The following is a 17,704-nucleotide window of genomic DNA, read 5'->3' on the forward strand; positions in this document are numbered from 1 at the left end:
ACAGAAATCATAAGGCCGCGTGTAGAATGGTCAGTGCCGTCAAAAGGCCGAATACAATGGTCCCGCTTCGAAATACCAAACATATGCTCCTAACCAGAAATTTTATGTCGCAAAATTGGATTAAAAGGCACATTGTTAAGACTCTGACCGGCTTATTTGAAGGGCGTTACAATACACCTAGGAATTTAATTAAATTCATCGTGTTTTGACATCATTCAATTGGCCATCTATTATTGACGTGTCAAGGTGGACGACTCTTATGTTTGAATTTCAAGATGTGCAGTATTGTGAAATTATATTATTAATTCTACCATACATTGGCATTATTGTCTAGTCTTTGGATCTATACCTATCTATAAAGTAAAAATAGGTACTTGTAGAACAAAAAATATATAACTGTTTGATGTGTTATATGTAATAGGTAGGTATGAGATGTACGAAGTTGTGTGTGAGTTATCATTATGTAGAGTCAAAATAACCTTCACTTATATTAACCTTAAATTAAAAGTAAAACAAAAGATACTCACACTAGGAATATTGTCGTTATTGCACACGTTTTCACTCAGCAGACGATCTCTTATCTCCCATGCGAAGATCGACGGGCACTCCCGCTTGTAATCAGCTATCTTCTGGACCACGGGGGTCGTGGCGACCCTGGGCTTGGAGCCGCCGATCGCGCGGGGCTTGATCGACCCCGTCTCGTAATACCTGACCAAAACAATAGTATGAACTTAGCATTGGAACGCATGTACCGATTTTAGGCCGATTTCGAACTACGCTCAAAATAAAAATTAACTCAGGCTAGCGGTCGCCTGATGGTAAGCGACCACCGCTGAACATTTGCAGAGATAGGCCCTTTGCAAATGAATTGCCAGCTATAGTAGATGTAGGATAGAGAAAGGATTGATGAAAAATATAGGAAAGGTAAAGGAAAAGGACATATGCCTCTGGAATTCTTCTCAATATTAGTACGCGAATCGGCCGATTTATACATAAATCGGTCCATGCGTTCCTGTATGTTAAACTTTGGTTAGTAATGAATAAAATTAGTTTCAACCTTAAGGCCAGTGGCTTAGCGCCGAAGGTTGCTCGAGGTACGAACTCCGTCTCGTACCTGATTGTAGAAATTATACCCTTATAATTATTTTTAATAATAGGATGTGTTTAATTATTGTGAATAAAGTGTTTAACAGGAAAATTGTTGTTGTAATTTTTAACATCCTCGTTCCTTAACAATTGGTAATGCTAAGAAACTATTTCATGTTGGTAGTTTTAATAAAGGAGACATAATATGTTACATGTTTTGTACTTATAGAGCAAAAGTAATTCAAACAAAACACTGTTAGTTTTTAAATCACTGTGTAAACTTTTAATTTTAAATAACGTACAAAAACTGAAAAAGTACCCTCAAATAAAACTTAATTGAAATCGTATGCAACAAAATAAACTCAGCACATTTCAACAGCTTCCTATCCACTCGAACAGCATTAGCGCACAATTACCGATAATCTCAAAACTATCCCCTCACTTCAAGTACCTATACAAACAGGAACAACAAACTTAACTTTAAAGTTATACAAATGAAAATCAACCTTATTACAAGGCAATAAGAGCGTGTGGTGAACAGCCATATTCTGATATCGGATGTACTCGAATGCTATTGTTGCGATCGACATGTGTCGATATTTAGGACGTTGCAGATACAATTGTCGATAAATATTTCTTTTGGGCTTGAGATATGTGATTTTTAGTAACATGGAGCTTTAAATGTATTTTATTAGAAATCTATATCTATATCAGGGGTTGTTGAAGAGAAATTATTATTATATTAATTTGAAACATTATATTATTAAACTCTTAATTACATAAGCAGATATTTCTATTACAATATGTGTAGGTGACCTATGATAAAAAAAGGAAACTTAGTTTGTTATATTATGGGCTGATTTTTCAATACTTGGTAGTTGGTTAAAACTTATTCGTCGAATAACGTATTTAAACTACCATTTATGAAAGGTATTCTAATTGTCCGTATTTGACAGTTTACAGGTGACATTTTAATATCATCGTGTAATACTTTGTTGGACGGGTAAGTTTTATCCAAGGATTGAAAAATCAGCCCTATGTTAAACAAAGTGGCTCTTAAAAAAATTGTCAATCGTCATTAACTGTATTAATTCCCAAATAAAAAAAAGTAAACCAAACATCACCCATAACATTAGAAACCCACGAACAAACAAATCCTGTTATCCAAAACCGTAAAACGTAAAAACCGTTACATCATCAATACAATAAATAGTCACTGTCAACCCTCAAACAAACACTATCGAATAAAAATCATCGTGTCATCTGTCGATACGTGTTTACTTAGCCATTGTGGAGGACTATTACGAGGTTATTACGTTGAAGAGTGCTACGGAGATGCCTGTAGCGATTTGTAATCGTTTTCGCTTCGGGCGACTCTCCCAGAATAGGGTCGCGGTGCGTTTTGTAAATAGAAGTCAAGATTGAGGTCAGTGACCTTGCGCGGAAATTGCGTGGCGAATCTGTTGTGAAATTTCGTAACTAATTATGTGTTTAATCTAAATACTTTTAATCAAATAGTTTATTTGTTCTTAACCTTGATAAACCAGGAACACACATATAACACACAATGGTCTAATATTATGAAACTGTTTTTAAAATATGATCTACGCACATTTTTTGTCTTCTAAAACATATACCTAGTATATGAAAATCGATGTAGAGCAGAGACTCTATATGTGTATGAAACAGAGGTTTTATAGGCATATAATTCGCAGAATATTTTATTTTAATAAAGTATTTCAACTGAAAACTCCTTTTAAAAGCCTAACCCTTAAAAATCTATAACAATCACATTATTATTATTTAAACGGCGTTTATTCAAAATCCTTATCGCTACAACGTTTTAGACAATTACAGAATAATCGTGAGCTATCAAAACCATATAAATAAGATTGCTAGTAGGGGGTCGATGGGGTCGGAGCTGATCCTGCACTGAGATTGGAGTGGGCACAATCTATTTAGCTACTGGTATATTTGTTAATAATTTGCAATTAGTTTTAACGGTTTGAAAAAGTTGGAAAACGCACTTTTTGGTAAAATGAAAAAGGCACGCTTAAAATTTGTAGATTTTAAAAATTGCAAACGAAATTTCTTAAGATAAAAAAAATACTTGATTCAATGAATGTATGTACTTGATACAAGCCATTTGTGACTACCATTTATGCAAAAAAAAATTATTCAAAAATAGATTACAATTTTTATATTGCGTGAACGATATTATAGTCTCACTAGGTAAATACTATTACGAATGTAATTACTACATTGTGTACCTATCCTAGACTATAGGTACTACTTTTAAAATTTCAAAAACAGTAATTCCTAAACATCTGCTCAATCACTTCCCAGCCTGGTAACTCATGCGTACCTCCGATAAAAAATAACCAGGAACTCAGATCTTGCCTTACCGGGGGGCCTCTTTAATTAGGAGTCCCGCCACGCTTGCCCTTTTTATAAGCCCTAAGGAACCCTTGCAATTGGCACGATAAGAATATAAGTATCTGTGGGAATGAGCCCTTGCACTAAATGGAAACTAGACTAATTTAGAATTACGATGTTTCGGTAATAGAGTTGCTTGTTGATCCGTAATACGATCCGAGTTATCGTAATCGACAAATGTATGGAGTTTAGAAATCTTGTCTAATCGATGAAAACTAAATAGGCATTGAAAAAATAGGTAGGTACTAAATTTATTACAGTGTATTATATTACATATTTACAAATACATATATTTAAAATGAACTCTAATGAGATTCAAATTATTTCAGCGTCACATTAATGATATTTTAGATTCAGTATTTCAATAAGTATTCATTACTCGGTTTTTCGTCAATCAATTGTGAGTGCTTTAGAATCAATATCGAAATAATTTAGAACTTTTTAAAAATGCATGTCATTAGTGAGATTTGGTAATGATACGGTCTCATTAATGTGGAATCATTTGTATTCCCAAGCTAGATTGAAATATTTTTTGTTTTGTTATTCATTATTAATGTTTTTTGTTTGTTTTTTCTCAAATTTTGCAATTACATTTATATCTCATTATCAATAATATCAATGAATGAAAAAGTCAATGAATATATTATGTTTTATTCCACTGCAAGAGAAGGTCATTTTAAATTAAAATACTTAATTTCGGTCTAATTACAGTTAGTTAAAGGCTACATAAAGTCTGATATTTTTATCAGCCCTTAAATTTTAGGGAATCCATTAATAAAACATATGTATGTAAGACCTAATTAAACAGAAGAAATCTGTCATTCCATAGGAATGAATCACCAAAAAGAAGGTCGGAGCGACGACGCTACAATCTTACGACACTAACGAGATTACCACATAATGGGATATACAAACTTAATTGGATATAACTAAGACTGTTTACAAAAAGCTCGTTCTCAAGCGCTGCCCCTGAACAAACATCACAAAATATTATTAAGGGCCAAAGGGCGCAAACAAAAATTCACTTTTCTCGAAGATCTCTTACCGACGTCAAGCGGTCGCCGCCGCAGGGGCGCCAATTACCACAAAATAATGTTTTATTTTCATTTTTATTTAGGGGCGGTCGTGGGACAGCCCTGAAAGGCACACCCTGTATTAAAAATTCTAGCTCTTTGATTGACGTCTTTACATTATTTTATTGTTCCGATTGACTTTTGGCGTTTTGTTCACATCAATTTGTATTATGAATATTGAAATGAACGAAATACGTGGAGCGTGAAAATAATAACAGCATAAATAAATTGATTTAAATTAGGAATCGAGGATTCTAGATTTAATCAACTAGCGAACGTAGATAATATAATGTTTGAATGATGAAATTTTAATGCCGATAAATTAAAAGCTTATTAAACTTCAACGTAAGAAAAAACAAAAACATTTGTTTACATTACAATAGAATTGAACTCAATTTCAATAATCGGGCGCCGGAGGGCCGAAATGCTTAGCGACAGGCGATAAAATCGCAATCAGCACTAACCCCGAGGAAATTAGTCACCCCAGCACCCAGGGTTCCCACTCGACAGGAGCGCACACGTCCTTTCAAATAAAACAATGCTCTATGGGAATGTAAACTACTTTTTGTATTGATTAAGTCATAAAATCTCGAACTCCGCGGCTTTGTTCCTCCTTTGTGCGGCTCCTCAGCAGGCGTTATGGGAATTCTGTCAATTTGCCAACGTGTGTCCCCAAGAATTTGACCTCATCTTAGACAATCGATCCGACATTATTGTTCGCCGACAAAAGGTTTTGTGTTAATTCATTTAAACGAACCGCTCGCTTTGATTGTTGGGTGCTTACTATTTTGTACATATTTTGTAATACGTTATTATTAGCGGATTAGTTTTGACTATTGTGACACTTGGGAAGTTTAGTTAATTCAATTATATTCTAATACAATCAATAGTCAGTTCACGCATTCATATATGCGTATTTAGGAATATACTTGATTTAAGTAGCATTATTTTATATACATACATAATTATTAATCTTGTGCCAGCTCGACGATTTTCTGCCGCGTGGAGTCGAGCAGCGGTCTGGCGTTCACGTGAGGAATGAGTAAAATGTGGCACAAAGCGACAATACGTTACCTGCCGAGTATCTTAGACACGCAGCCGTTGGAGACCTGCAGGATCCTGCTGATGTCGCAGGGCCGCGCCCCCGAGTGCGCCAGCTCGACGATCTTCTGCCGCGTGGAGTCGGGCAGCGGTCTGCCATTGACGTAGACGCCGCCGAGCTGGTTGATGCCGCTGTGCCCGGCGGAGGAGCAGCCGAACAGCGCGCCGCCGCCCATGGCTGCGCTGTGCATCAGCTCATCTGTTGGCAATTTGTGGTGATTTATCCTGACATTGTTCATGATTCTTTATATGTATTCTAGTAGAAACGTATGGCTTTGTGAAGTTTAAGTAGCTTATTGGAAAGCTCCACAAACCGTTATAACACGAAAGAATAAAGTATTTGTATAACATCATTTATACGGATATGTGACTAGGCCATTTCATTAATAGGTTTGTTAATACAACTAATGTAACAAATAATTATACATTTTTATAAAAAAATTTATACCTCACACCTAGCAGACAAGCCACATACCTATTTTAACTTAGGTGTAGAGATTGTTAGATGAAGGCCTGTAGAGTAAAGCTATGTAGAGTTTGACACTAGATCGGTAACTTTTTGACTGTGTATGTTCTATCGTCTTGGCAACATTTTACATGAAATATTTTTGATTGATCGATAAAAAATATTGTATAGGTACTTTTGACCAAATAGCAGAAAATATATCGGAAACAATTTTTTCTAAAATATAAAAGTATCTAATGATTTTTTAAAAGAGAAATGTGTATCATACCTCATAAATTATTCAGACAAATACTTATTAAAATTTCATTCTCTATAAACACAGCAATAAAAACTCATAACAAAATACTCTCCTCTTCCCCCTCGGACATAGAAGCATACAGACGTGTTCACGTACAAATAATCTAAATTAATTTAAAAATTTACACCAATTTAATTCACGCAAAATAATAGGAGTGCATAAGAGGCAAAGAGTTAAGTGAAGACTGCAAGTTCTTGGCGCCCTGGTACAAGCTCTGTGTCACGTAAGTCATCCCCACGACACTACACTGCATCAGCTATCACGACTGGCTAACAGTTAATCCAATCCGCAATTATTATCACCCGTTCGCTCTGCGATCCTGGTAGCACAAACAAAAGACAAGAAACAACGTCATTGCCCTCTCCACTTGCAAACCAAGAACAGTGCACCTAATTTGCTTGCCTATTATCCAATAAAAAATAGGCCACGCCTCTTACGTATCTGATTGCACAAATTATTTATGAATAGAAAATAAGCCTCCAATTAGAAACTGGAACAATACCAATAGATGCGCAGGCGCAGCCTAACGTTTATACCATTTCCAACTATTATTACTTTATAGTGCAAGAGCTAATTAATCACACTAGCATTGATTTGGATATAATATAGTCTAAGAGACGGTGAAAAATATTATCTGAAATTGAATAATTTACAATAGTTGGAAATATATATATATATATAAAGTTATAATCTAAATAAATATAATAGTACATAAATATGGACAAATCACTTTCGGATTCAGAAATCCACTTAATGGAACAAACAGATACAACTCCTACCAATAACTTTTTAATAAAACGAGTTAAAAGGAAAAGAGAAGCTGACCCCAATGAATTAACTGAATTAAGGGAAGAGATGAAAGCTATGATTTCTTCGGTGATGACAGCGCAAAAACAAGGCTTCGATAGTAACGCCGCTACATTGCAGGAAATTAAACAAGCTAACTCTAATATTGAAAATGCCTTGGCTTTTCTAACATCGCAAAATGAAGAAATGAAGAATAAAATAGAACTACTTGAAGGAAAGATTAAAGAAGATCGTAAATATATAACAATGTTGGAGGATAAAATTGAAAATATTCAACAAGATAGCAGGAAGTCAAACTTTGAAATTAAAAATGTGCCTTTAAAACCCAATGAAGCTAAAACGGATTTAGTAGACATGGTTCTATGCCTGTCTCGGACTATTGGATGTCAGATTAACAAGTCAGACCTAAAGGATGTTTATAGAGTACGCGCTAAAAAGGACACACCTAAAAACACTACAATAATAGTTGAGACCTCATCTACCATTTGTAAAAATGAAATGTTAAGATTGAGCAAGGCATTCAACATAAGGCAGAAAACGAAACTTTGTGCCAAGCACTTAGGCTTTACTTCATCTGCCGATACTCCTATATACATATCAAGTCAGCTAACTGCCAAGGGAGCTCGTCTTCACTTTCTCGCGCGAGATTTGGTCAAACGCAAACTCTACAAGTACTGCTGGACAGCTTATGGGAAAGTTTATTTAAGAAAAGACGACAGCTCAAAAATTATATTAGTTAAAAATGAGGCACAAATCCAAGACATTTCACTCAAAGAAAAATGACTATGCCGCAACTTCCGCTATTCTTTAACATTCAGCTTGTTTTTATTATTAGTTAGTTTAAGTCTTGCCTTTATTGTAATAGTAACTTCCTACTCAACCAATCAAAACATTCAAACTTACACAATACAAACACACACACAAATAAACAAATATTATAAACTCATTAAGTACATTTCTAAACAAACTCTCTTGTATAAAATACATCTACATGCACAACATTTCTCTCAGTCTCCCTTAAATAGGTTATTAAATTATTATATTTTATATGTCACGTCTATCTTCAAATATACTAATATTCCCTGTACCAACATGTATACACCAACCCTTTATATTCGACAAGCATGGACAGAAATATAGATACATTGCAAGATATAGATAATAGTGAAGCAGCTCGCGTCACACAGTGTGATGTTGAGCAACTATCCAAACATATAAGTAAAGAAAAACATGATTTAACTATCATTTCTCAAAATATTAGAAGCGTATACAGCAATTGTAACGACCTTTATATTACACTTACTCAACTGAAATGTACAGCAGATATATTAATTCTCACTGAATGTAGACTTACACCAAACAAACCTATTCCTAAATTACAAGATTATGTCTCACATGCAACCACGAATCATATCAATCAAAATGACGGTGTAGTGACTTATATTAGAGATTCTTTACATGCTACAGTAAAAGAGATAAAATTAGATCAAGCTTCCTGTCTACAAATAGAATCGAACAACTACACAATCCTAGGAATTTATCGTTCACCATCTAATACTAACGCAGACAAATTTATAAACTCTTTAGATAGTCAATTAACCTCTTATAAATCTATTAAAAATACTATAATAACTGGAGATATTAATATAAACATACTGGCCAAACCAAATGAAAATAATAATGAAAAGAATAATAGAATACGGTACTTAAATATGTTGACAATGCAAGGATTTTTAATTGGGCACACAATACCTACTCGCGAATCTAGCTGTCTTGATCATTTTATGTTAAATATTGAACGAAACAAAACCTGTGCCCACATAATTATTCTTAATACGTCTATAACCGATCACCTGATGATATTCCTACACCTAACTAAAATTTCATATAATAACTGTCCTAAAACTCTAACAAAAATAAACTTTGAAAAAGCTCTTATCGATCTTGCAAATATTAATATCTCAGAATTATTACACTGTGATGACCCGTGTTTACTGACTGATCATTTGATTCAAAAACTTACAACCATCATAAAAGAAAATACAGTGACAACGACTATCTCAAAACAAAAACAAATAATTAAACCATGGATTACAGCAGGTATTTTACGCTGTATAAGAAATAGAAATAAAATGCAAAAGAAACTTAAAATGGATCCACATAACGAAATACTGAATATTACTTATAAAAGATACCGCAACCATTGTAACAAACTTATAAAAAAACTGAAACGCAATTACGAAAGACAAAATTTAGAAAAATCAACTAAAAATACAAAAAATCTTTGGAAAAACATAAACAAAATTACAAATTTAAAACAGGGAAAGTCAGACAACACAACATTATTAAAAATTAAGAACACACCCATAGAATCAGTAAATTATGTAAACGCTTACCTAGCCAATGTCGGGAATAAACTGGCGGACGAGATAGGAAAATCTAACATAGGTCTAAATACGCTTGATGAAGAAGATACTAATTTAACTTCACTTTGTTTACTGGATACAGATGTTGATGAGGTTCATAAAGTTATATCCAATTTAAAAGATGACAGTGCCCCCGGATGGGATGGTATCTCATCGAAATTTCTAAAATTAGCTGTAGTAGAACTGGCTCCTATCATTTGTCATTTAGCAAACCTATGCTTTCAGCAAGGTGTTTTTCCTAAACCACTGAAACGATCGATCATTACACCAATATATAAGAGCGGCAGCACAAGTGATCTCAATAACTACAGACCGATTTCTGTCCTACCCTGTATTTCGAAGGTCCTAGAAAAACTATTAAATGTCAGATTACTAAATTATCTTAACAAATTTAACATACTTGCAAACAACCAATATGGTTTTAGACCTGGAAGATGCACAGAGGATGCCATTACTGCCTTAAGCACACAAATAGTTGACAAATTAGACGTAAAAGACAAATGTCTTACTGTGTTCCTTGATCTTAAGAAGGCATTTGACACAGTTTCGGTTCATTTACTTATAAATAAATTAGAAAAGATAGGTATTAGAGGAACGCCATTAAAATTATTTAAAGACTACCTACAAAACCGTTCACAAAGGATTAAAATTGGAAAATACTACAGCGATGACACAGATATAACTACTGGAGTTCCTCAGGGAAGTGTTTTGGGCCCTACTCTCTTTTTGGTTTACATAAACAGCCTCTGTAAACTAAAATTAGATGAAGCAAAAATTTACTCATACGCTGATGACACCGCAGTAGTATTTTCGGAGAAATCATGGGATGCCGTTCGACACAAAGCTGAAGTAGGTCTATCAAAAATTGCTACGTGGTTACAATCTAATCTTCTCACCTTAAACGCAACCAAATCAAACTTCATTTGCTTTTCAATAACTAATAAAACTCAACCTTCTAACGACTTTAGTATTCAAATCCACAATCAATGTAATCTCACTACATGCCATTGTCCTTACATAAACAGAGTCACCTCAGCGAAATACCTGGGAATACAAATTGACCAAAGACTGTCCTGGCATCCGCAAATAGATTTAATAACATCCAGAATTAGGAAGATAACATGGACTTTTAAAACACTTCGCCATGTTGCTAATAAGGATTTGCTAAACAAAATATATGTAACACTAGCACAATCAATTTTAACCTACTGTTTACCAGTGTGGGGCGGAGCCACAAAAACAAAACTTTTAGAAGTAGAACGTGCACAACGTGCTTTAATAAAGGTTATGCATTTTAAACCATACAAATATTCTACTGAACTCCTTTACTCCACAACGGGCCTACTATCTATACGCAAATTATATATTCTTGCAACTATCCTAAAAAAACATAAGACCATTACATACGACCCTAACATAACCAATCGTAGAAGAAGGGATATTATTCCGCTGTTTCATAAAACGAACACATCATTTAGTAAGCGTCAGTACAATAGACAGTCAGAAATTTTATACAAAAATGTAAATAAAATTATAAATATATATGGAAATCGTTACAACGAATGTAAAAAACATACCTTAAAATGGCTTAAAGAAATTAGTTATACAGAAGCAGAAGACATATTAAAAACATGTAATTAGTAGAGAGTAAAATGAAAATGTAAAATAAAATAAAAAATCACCGTTTTTAAATTCTTGTACATTACCTACACAAACAAAAATATTCGAACACACATACACACACACACACACACACACACACACACACACATACACACACAAACACACACATACATCCATTCTACCAATTTTAGAGGATTTTTATGTTAACATTACCTTATTTTTTAAGCTTTCTTTTAATTGTTAAAGCCTAGTAATTGTTATGGAAGAGAAGCGCCTTCTAACACAAGTGAAATTTATCACTTAAATGAAGGCACTTACCTCCAACCCAAGATGAAAACTTGTTTAAAAGAAATAAACAATTTTTATTTTTATTTTTATTTTTTTTTTATTTTTTAAAATACTAGTTTTAGCCCTTATAATCCCTAATCCCAGATTGGATTTTTCGATACGTTTTTCAATTTATAACCGAACCCTTCTTTATTTCATATTCCTTCGGCGAATGCAATTTTCTCAAGTGGCTGTATTGATTCAAAATATTTTCGAGTGGAGGTTTTATGGCAAAAACTTTTGCAACTACCTGCACGGATCGTGTTTTAAAAAATATAACCCGTTAAAAAAATAATCCGCTTTGCGAGATGTCTGGCCAAAAAGGGTGAGATAGACCGCAAATTATTGTCTAATCTGTTAACATTCAGCCTTTGTGTCCTGTAAGCCGTTACGGGTTAAAAACTGTCTTTCATTAGTTTTTTAATTTTTCTATTGTGCGTAGAAGTGCTTTGGGTAGAAAGCTACCATAATCTTTAAAAAATTGTTGGCGAAAATTTATAGTTTTTTTTCTCAAGTTTTTGCAGTTTGATTTGATGCTGCAATTCCTATTATATTCTTGAATATCTTCAACGTTATTGAAATGAAAAATGGAAGAGATATTTTTTGAATATACATTTTCTTTGCTGCTCTATCGATGCTGGTTTAGCTTTGTACATATAAAGTAATTGACACTGAGATCAAACTATCGACATTTCCATTACACAAAAAATAATAGGTTAATCAACACTATCCTAAACATCTGTGCCTTGTGGTGCAAACGACAAACGTCAGCGATTCATCCGCACCAATACTCACGAATAGACGAATGCGATCAAGCGTCGAGCAGATAATTTTACCCCTTACATGGTAAAAAGTGAACAATTGGATGCAATTTGTGGGCGAATTTGGGGCAGGACTTGATTACACCATGGGTGGGAGTTAGGGAAACAATGGTAGATTTTGGTCGCGCAATTCTGTGGTTGCCTTGGGGCGAATAATACAATTTTGGAATGTTTGATTGAAATTTTTATTATTTCATTGATTGGATACTGAATATGAGATTATAGAATATTTCAATAACACGTTATGCTTAAAATGTCAACTAAAATTGTAGAATTTTAGTTGATATTTATAGCATTAGTATCCCGAACGTTTGTTGTAGAACCTATCGTTAATTAATGTTATTTTAAAATATAATAAATGCCATTAACAATATACTACAAACGAGATTAACAAATAGTATTCAACTCATTGCATAATATTTCCGTATATAAAACAAGCGCCTTTCTTTTAAAGTTAAATCCATTGAAACATAAACGATAATAAGTTATATCACGAAATATACAGGGTGTCCCAAAAAGTAGTGATGAACGGAATCTGGGAGGTAGAGGACCTAGAGGGCTATCCGAATAACCCCCATGTATGTTATGCGATTTTTCGTATTTTCGGAGATATGACATTTTTTTCAATTTTTCATCTATCGTTGAGTACGATGAGATTTTTATTTATGGTGACGTGAATTATTGCGCTAGATGCTTGATTTTTTTTGTGTGCTAAGCTGAAAGATAGGCCAATTCAGTATGGTAACATTTACTATCGTTAGATCTTCGAATGGAATAAAAAAAAGAATTAAATGCCAAGAAAGATAAAATTACTCAGTATGTTCACAACTTCAAGGGCCCATAAAAAAATTAAATCACATAAAAAAAGTTTTCCATTTGGCTTTTAAAAACTTGCTCTATCTATCAGGTAGCTACCCTAAAAATTTCATTTTATTATTCAGAAGGCTTCAATCGAAAAATTGAAATCTAAATGTGGTAAGTGCAAAAATTTTATTAACATGATGATCATTAAGACCAAATTAAAAGCAATAAATAGGTGTTTAATTACCAGAAATTTTTAAAATAACGCCGCTGTTGCTCAATGCAAGTGCGACATCACCGTAAAAAGTTGTCTTTTAAATGTCGGAATGCCCTTTTATAATTTTTAATGGTTTCTTCTGCTACTATGAATTTCCGGGTTATTTCGTCCAAATTGTGGCATTCTCTCAAGTAGCCGAGGTCTTTTTAGTATCCCCATTGAAACAAATCAATGGGGTTTAGGTCGAGGGACCGTGGAGGCCAGGCTTTAAGGCAGGCGTCACCGGCGCATGCGCAGGCTGCAACGACCATCATCCAATCCATCTTTCAGGGTATCTTTGCCCTTTAGCCTGGCCTCCACGGTCCCCGGACATAAACCCTATTGATTTTTTCCGTGGGGATACTACAAAGACGAGAGACTGCCACAATTTGGAAGAAATAACCCGGAAATTCGTAGTAGCAGAAGAAAGCATTAAAAATGATAAAAGGGTATTCAGACATTTAAAAGATAACTTTTTACGGTGATGTCGCACTTGCACTGAGCAACAGCGAGGTCATTTTAAAAATGTCTGGTAATTAAACACCTTGTTATTGGTTTTAAATTGTTTTTATTAATCATCATGTTAATTCAATTTTTGCACTTACCACATTTTGATTTCAATTTTTCGATTGAAGCCTTCTGAATAATAAAATGAAATTTTCAGGGTAGCTACCTGATAGATAGAGCAAGTTTTTAAAAGCCAAATGGAAAACTTTTTTTATGTGATTTTATTTTTTTACGGACCCTTGAAGTGGTGAACATACTGGGTAATTTTATCTTTCTTGGCATTTAATTCTTTTTTTTATTCCATTCAAAGATCTAACGATAGTTAATGTTACCACACTGAATTGGCCTATCTTTCAGCTTAGCACACAAAAAAAATCAAGCATCTTCCGCAATAATTGACGTCACCATGACTGAAAATATCATCGTACTCGGCGATAGGTGAAAAATCGAAAAAAACGTCATAACTCCGAAAATACGAAAAATCGCATAACATACATGGGGGTGATTCGGATAGCCCTCTAGGTCCTCTACCTCCCAGCTTCCGTTCATCACTACTTTTTGGGACACCCTGTATTTCAACTTAAGGCTGTATTTCTGTTTTAAATATGTCCTTAAACGCAAATTAAACATAAAACTCAATATACGATGCCCTTTAATTACAGATTAAACAAGTTCCCGTTCAATGTTCCCTTCAATATTAATTATGGCACCAATTAAGAACGATTTCGCGCCAAAACTCGTTATAAATAACACCTCTTGGTTCACCTTTCGTCAAACATCAACGACTGGCCATGCACTAACAAGCAAACGACTGTTAAAAGAACAATGGACAATCGTTGGGGTTACTTGCTGTATGTGAGGTTTGAGGGAGAGGAGGAGGCGGTTAGCGTAAGTATGATTGTAATGGAATATAAAATTACAATACATTATAAAGGATATTTTATTGATGAAAAATAAAATTTGAACGGAAAAAAGTTTTGTATTCAAACAGACATAAATGTTGAATTCTGAATCTTTGAAAATTATAACGAAAAATTCATCTATGTGTTTTAATTTCAAGGTATTTTCACAATATTCATTCATAAAGAGTTTCTTGTCAATTGTCATCGCATTTCAATCAAGTTAAGTACGTAAAATCTTCGCAAACTTACCATTTTTTTATAACTTCTTTTTTTTTTTTTTTTTTTTTTTTTTTTTTTTTTATTTGGTTCACAAATTGAAATTGACACATAAACAGCCTTAAAAACTATTTACTAAAACAAACATTTGCGGTGCAATTCCTAAACTAGTGAGCACGTCGTGCTTAGTGAAACTACATAAACTGACTGACAATGTACACGCTACACTTTAAATTTTAAACTTTAAACTTCTATAGTAATTCAAGTAACACTACCATTATTTTTACACAACGCAGAGTAAATTTTACTTCTGGCTGAGGATAGAGAACTCGAGAAAATATCGAAATTGTACCTAACACCATTATAGTACGAACAGCACCTGTATAAAGGAGAGTTTTGACCTACGTTAGTACGACAATAGGGTAATTTAAAGCACTTCCTATTTTCCAAACGGCTAGCAGGACGTGGAACTTCTATTTTAATGCGCGAAAGGAGTTCAGGGCAATCCACAAGACCATGTATCAGTTTGTACAGAAACAGTATGTCCAAACACTTACGGCGTACACTTAGAGGCCTCATTTTGTAAAAACTCAATCTTTTTTCGTATGATACCAATGTTTTGCATTGATTATTAATGTAGGACAGTTGATACACAAATCTTTTCTGAATTCTCTCCAATCTACTGGAATGCACAGCATAGCTGGGAGACCAAACACAACTGTTATATTCCAAGACGCTTTTTACAATGCAATTGTAAATAGGAATCACAACGCCAGGGTCCTTAAAGTATTTCAATTGCCTAGAAATGAATCCGGAAAGACTGGACGATTTACTTATTATGTGATCCATGTGATCTTTGAAATTTAGTGAACTGTCTACTATGACTCCTAAGTCTCTAATACTGTTTACTTCTTTAAGATTGCTACTTTTTAAAATATATGAAAGAGGTAACGTGTTCTTCTTTTTTGTGAAGTTCATGCAATAACATTTATTTTCATTTAATAGCATTCTGTTCCTGAGACACCAATCTTCAACGTGATATAATTCTTTTTGCAGCATATTCCTATCGTCCTCGCATTTGACTCGCATCTACAACTTCAAATCATCCGCATACATCTTAAAATTACACTTTAGACCATTGGCCAAATCATTCACAAATAAGAGGAAAAAAAGGGGACCCAGGTGGGATCCCTGAGGCACGCCCGTTGGGATTACATTAGCTCGTGATGTATATCCACGAATCTTGACTAATTGAGTCCGATTACTTAAGTACGATTCGCACCATCGGTACAAGGACCCATGAATACCCAATTCATAAATCTTTCTTAATAATAAAATATGATCAATTAAATCGAACGCCTTACTAAAGTCCGTGTAAATAGCGTGGATTTCCTGTCCTTCATCGATCGCGCCCGCAACATCCTCAATGAAACTGACTAAATTTGTGGTGGTAGATTTCTTTGGTAAAAAACCATGTTGTTCTGGGTGCAGTTTATGTTTAACATGCCAGTAAATTTTCTGTTGAACCAGCGATTCTAAAACTTTACCAGGTGCCGGAAGAACAGACACAGGTCGGTAATTCGATACAGCGTTTCTATCACCATTTTTATGTATTGGTGTTAACCGCGCCCTTTTCCAGTGCAGTGGGAAAATGCCATCTTTTAAAGATCTATTGTATAATTCACACAAAGGCCCAGACAAACTATCCGCGCAGTTTTTAAGAAAAACGTTCGGTATATCGTCCAAGCCGGATCCTTTATTTGGGTCAAGTTTTTTTAAAGCTGCACGTACCTCACATTCACTTAAACAAATATTACTTATTGAGTTCAAACAATCAGGTAACACAGATGGTGGGCTATTTTGTGGTTGGGATATTATAGAAGATGGAAGTAATTCATATACCGACTGAAAATATTCCGAAAATAACTCGCATATTTCTTCTCCACCGGAGGCCGTTTTAGTACCTAAGATCAGCTGGTTAGGAATAGAACCACTGTTGCGTTTTAAATTATTCACAAAGGACCATATATGTTTGGGGTTGGTTTTCAGTGTATTCCCAGCATTTTCTTTAAAGTTCTTTAAACATTCTTTTAACATACTATCATATCTTTTTCTCAGAATATAAACTGTTTCTTTGTCCCTCGGATTTAACTTCAACGTTCCAAACTACAGATTCAAAAATCTAAGCTGTAAAACTAAATATACTTCACGCTCACATAACAAATCAAAACCCGCTACCGCTTACAGCCTCCGCTTATAACTTATACGATCCTCACACCCACTGTCGCGAGTACGCGTCGTGAGGGAGCGTTTTAATTTCAGAGGTGCAATTTATTCGAGCGATTTATTTTTAATCCCCGTTTTTATGGCCGCGACTATAAATTTATGTGTAGTTGTAGTTGATTTTTTATATTAAGCTCACAATGGACGCCACGCTCGGTCGTATGAAATTTGTGGACGATGTTTTGTTGCGTTTTTCAGATAGTTTTGGTGATAAATATGATGTAAGAAGAAGAAAAAACCTTTAATGTTTTTGTTCAACAATTAAGCCTGTTATG

At 34.3% G+C, this 17,704-nt stretch overlaps 2 protein-coding genes across 2 annotated transcripts in view; one reads left to right on the plus strand and one right to left on the minus strand.

Moving 5' to 3' along the window:
* Positions 1-5,899, minus strand: part of toy (paired box 6 protein twin of eyeless) — a 34,128-nt gene extending 28,229 nt beyond the window's left edge. The window contains exons 1-2 of the mRNA XM_089711528.1: positions 5,670-5,899; positions 528-708 (exon numbers count right to left, since the gene is read on the minus strand). Coding sequence (XP_089567654.1) covers positions 528-708; positions 5,670-5,887 — 399 coding nt within the window. The 5' untranslated portion in view covers positions 5,888-5,899. The remainder of the gene's footprint in view (positions 1-527; positions 709-5,669) is intronic.
* Positions 5,900-6,516: 617 nt separating this feature from the next.
* Positions 6,517-8,913, plus strand: LOC149476929 (uncharacterized). The gene has a single exon (XM_089711523.1). It carries the CDS (start codon positions 7,178-7,180, stop codon positions 8,048-8,050), a length of 873 nt encoding a protein of 290 aa, XP_089567649.1. The 5' UTR covers positions 6,517-7,177; the 3' UTR covers positions 8,051-8,913.
* Positions 8,914-17,704: the final 8,791 nt, after the last annotated feature.

Source organism: Colias philodice, chromosome 26, assembly GCF_061535455.1.
Source record: "Colias philodice isolate Cphi_HAF_F1 chromosome 26, ilColPhil1 Martin Lab GWU primary, whole genome shotgun sequence".
Classification (NCBI taxonomy): Eukaryota; Metazoa; Arthropoda; class Insecta; order Lepidoptera; family Pieridae; genus Colias; species Colias philodice.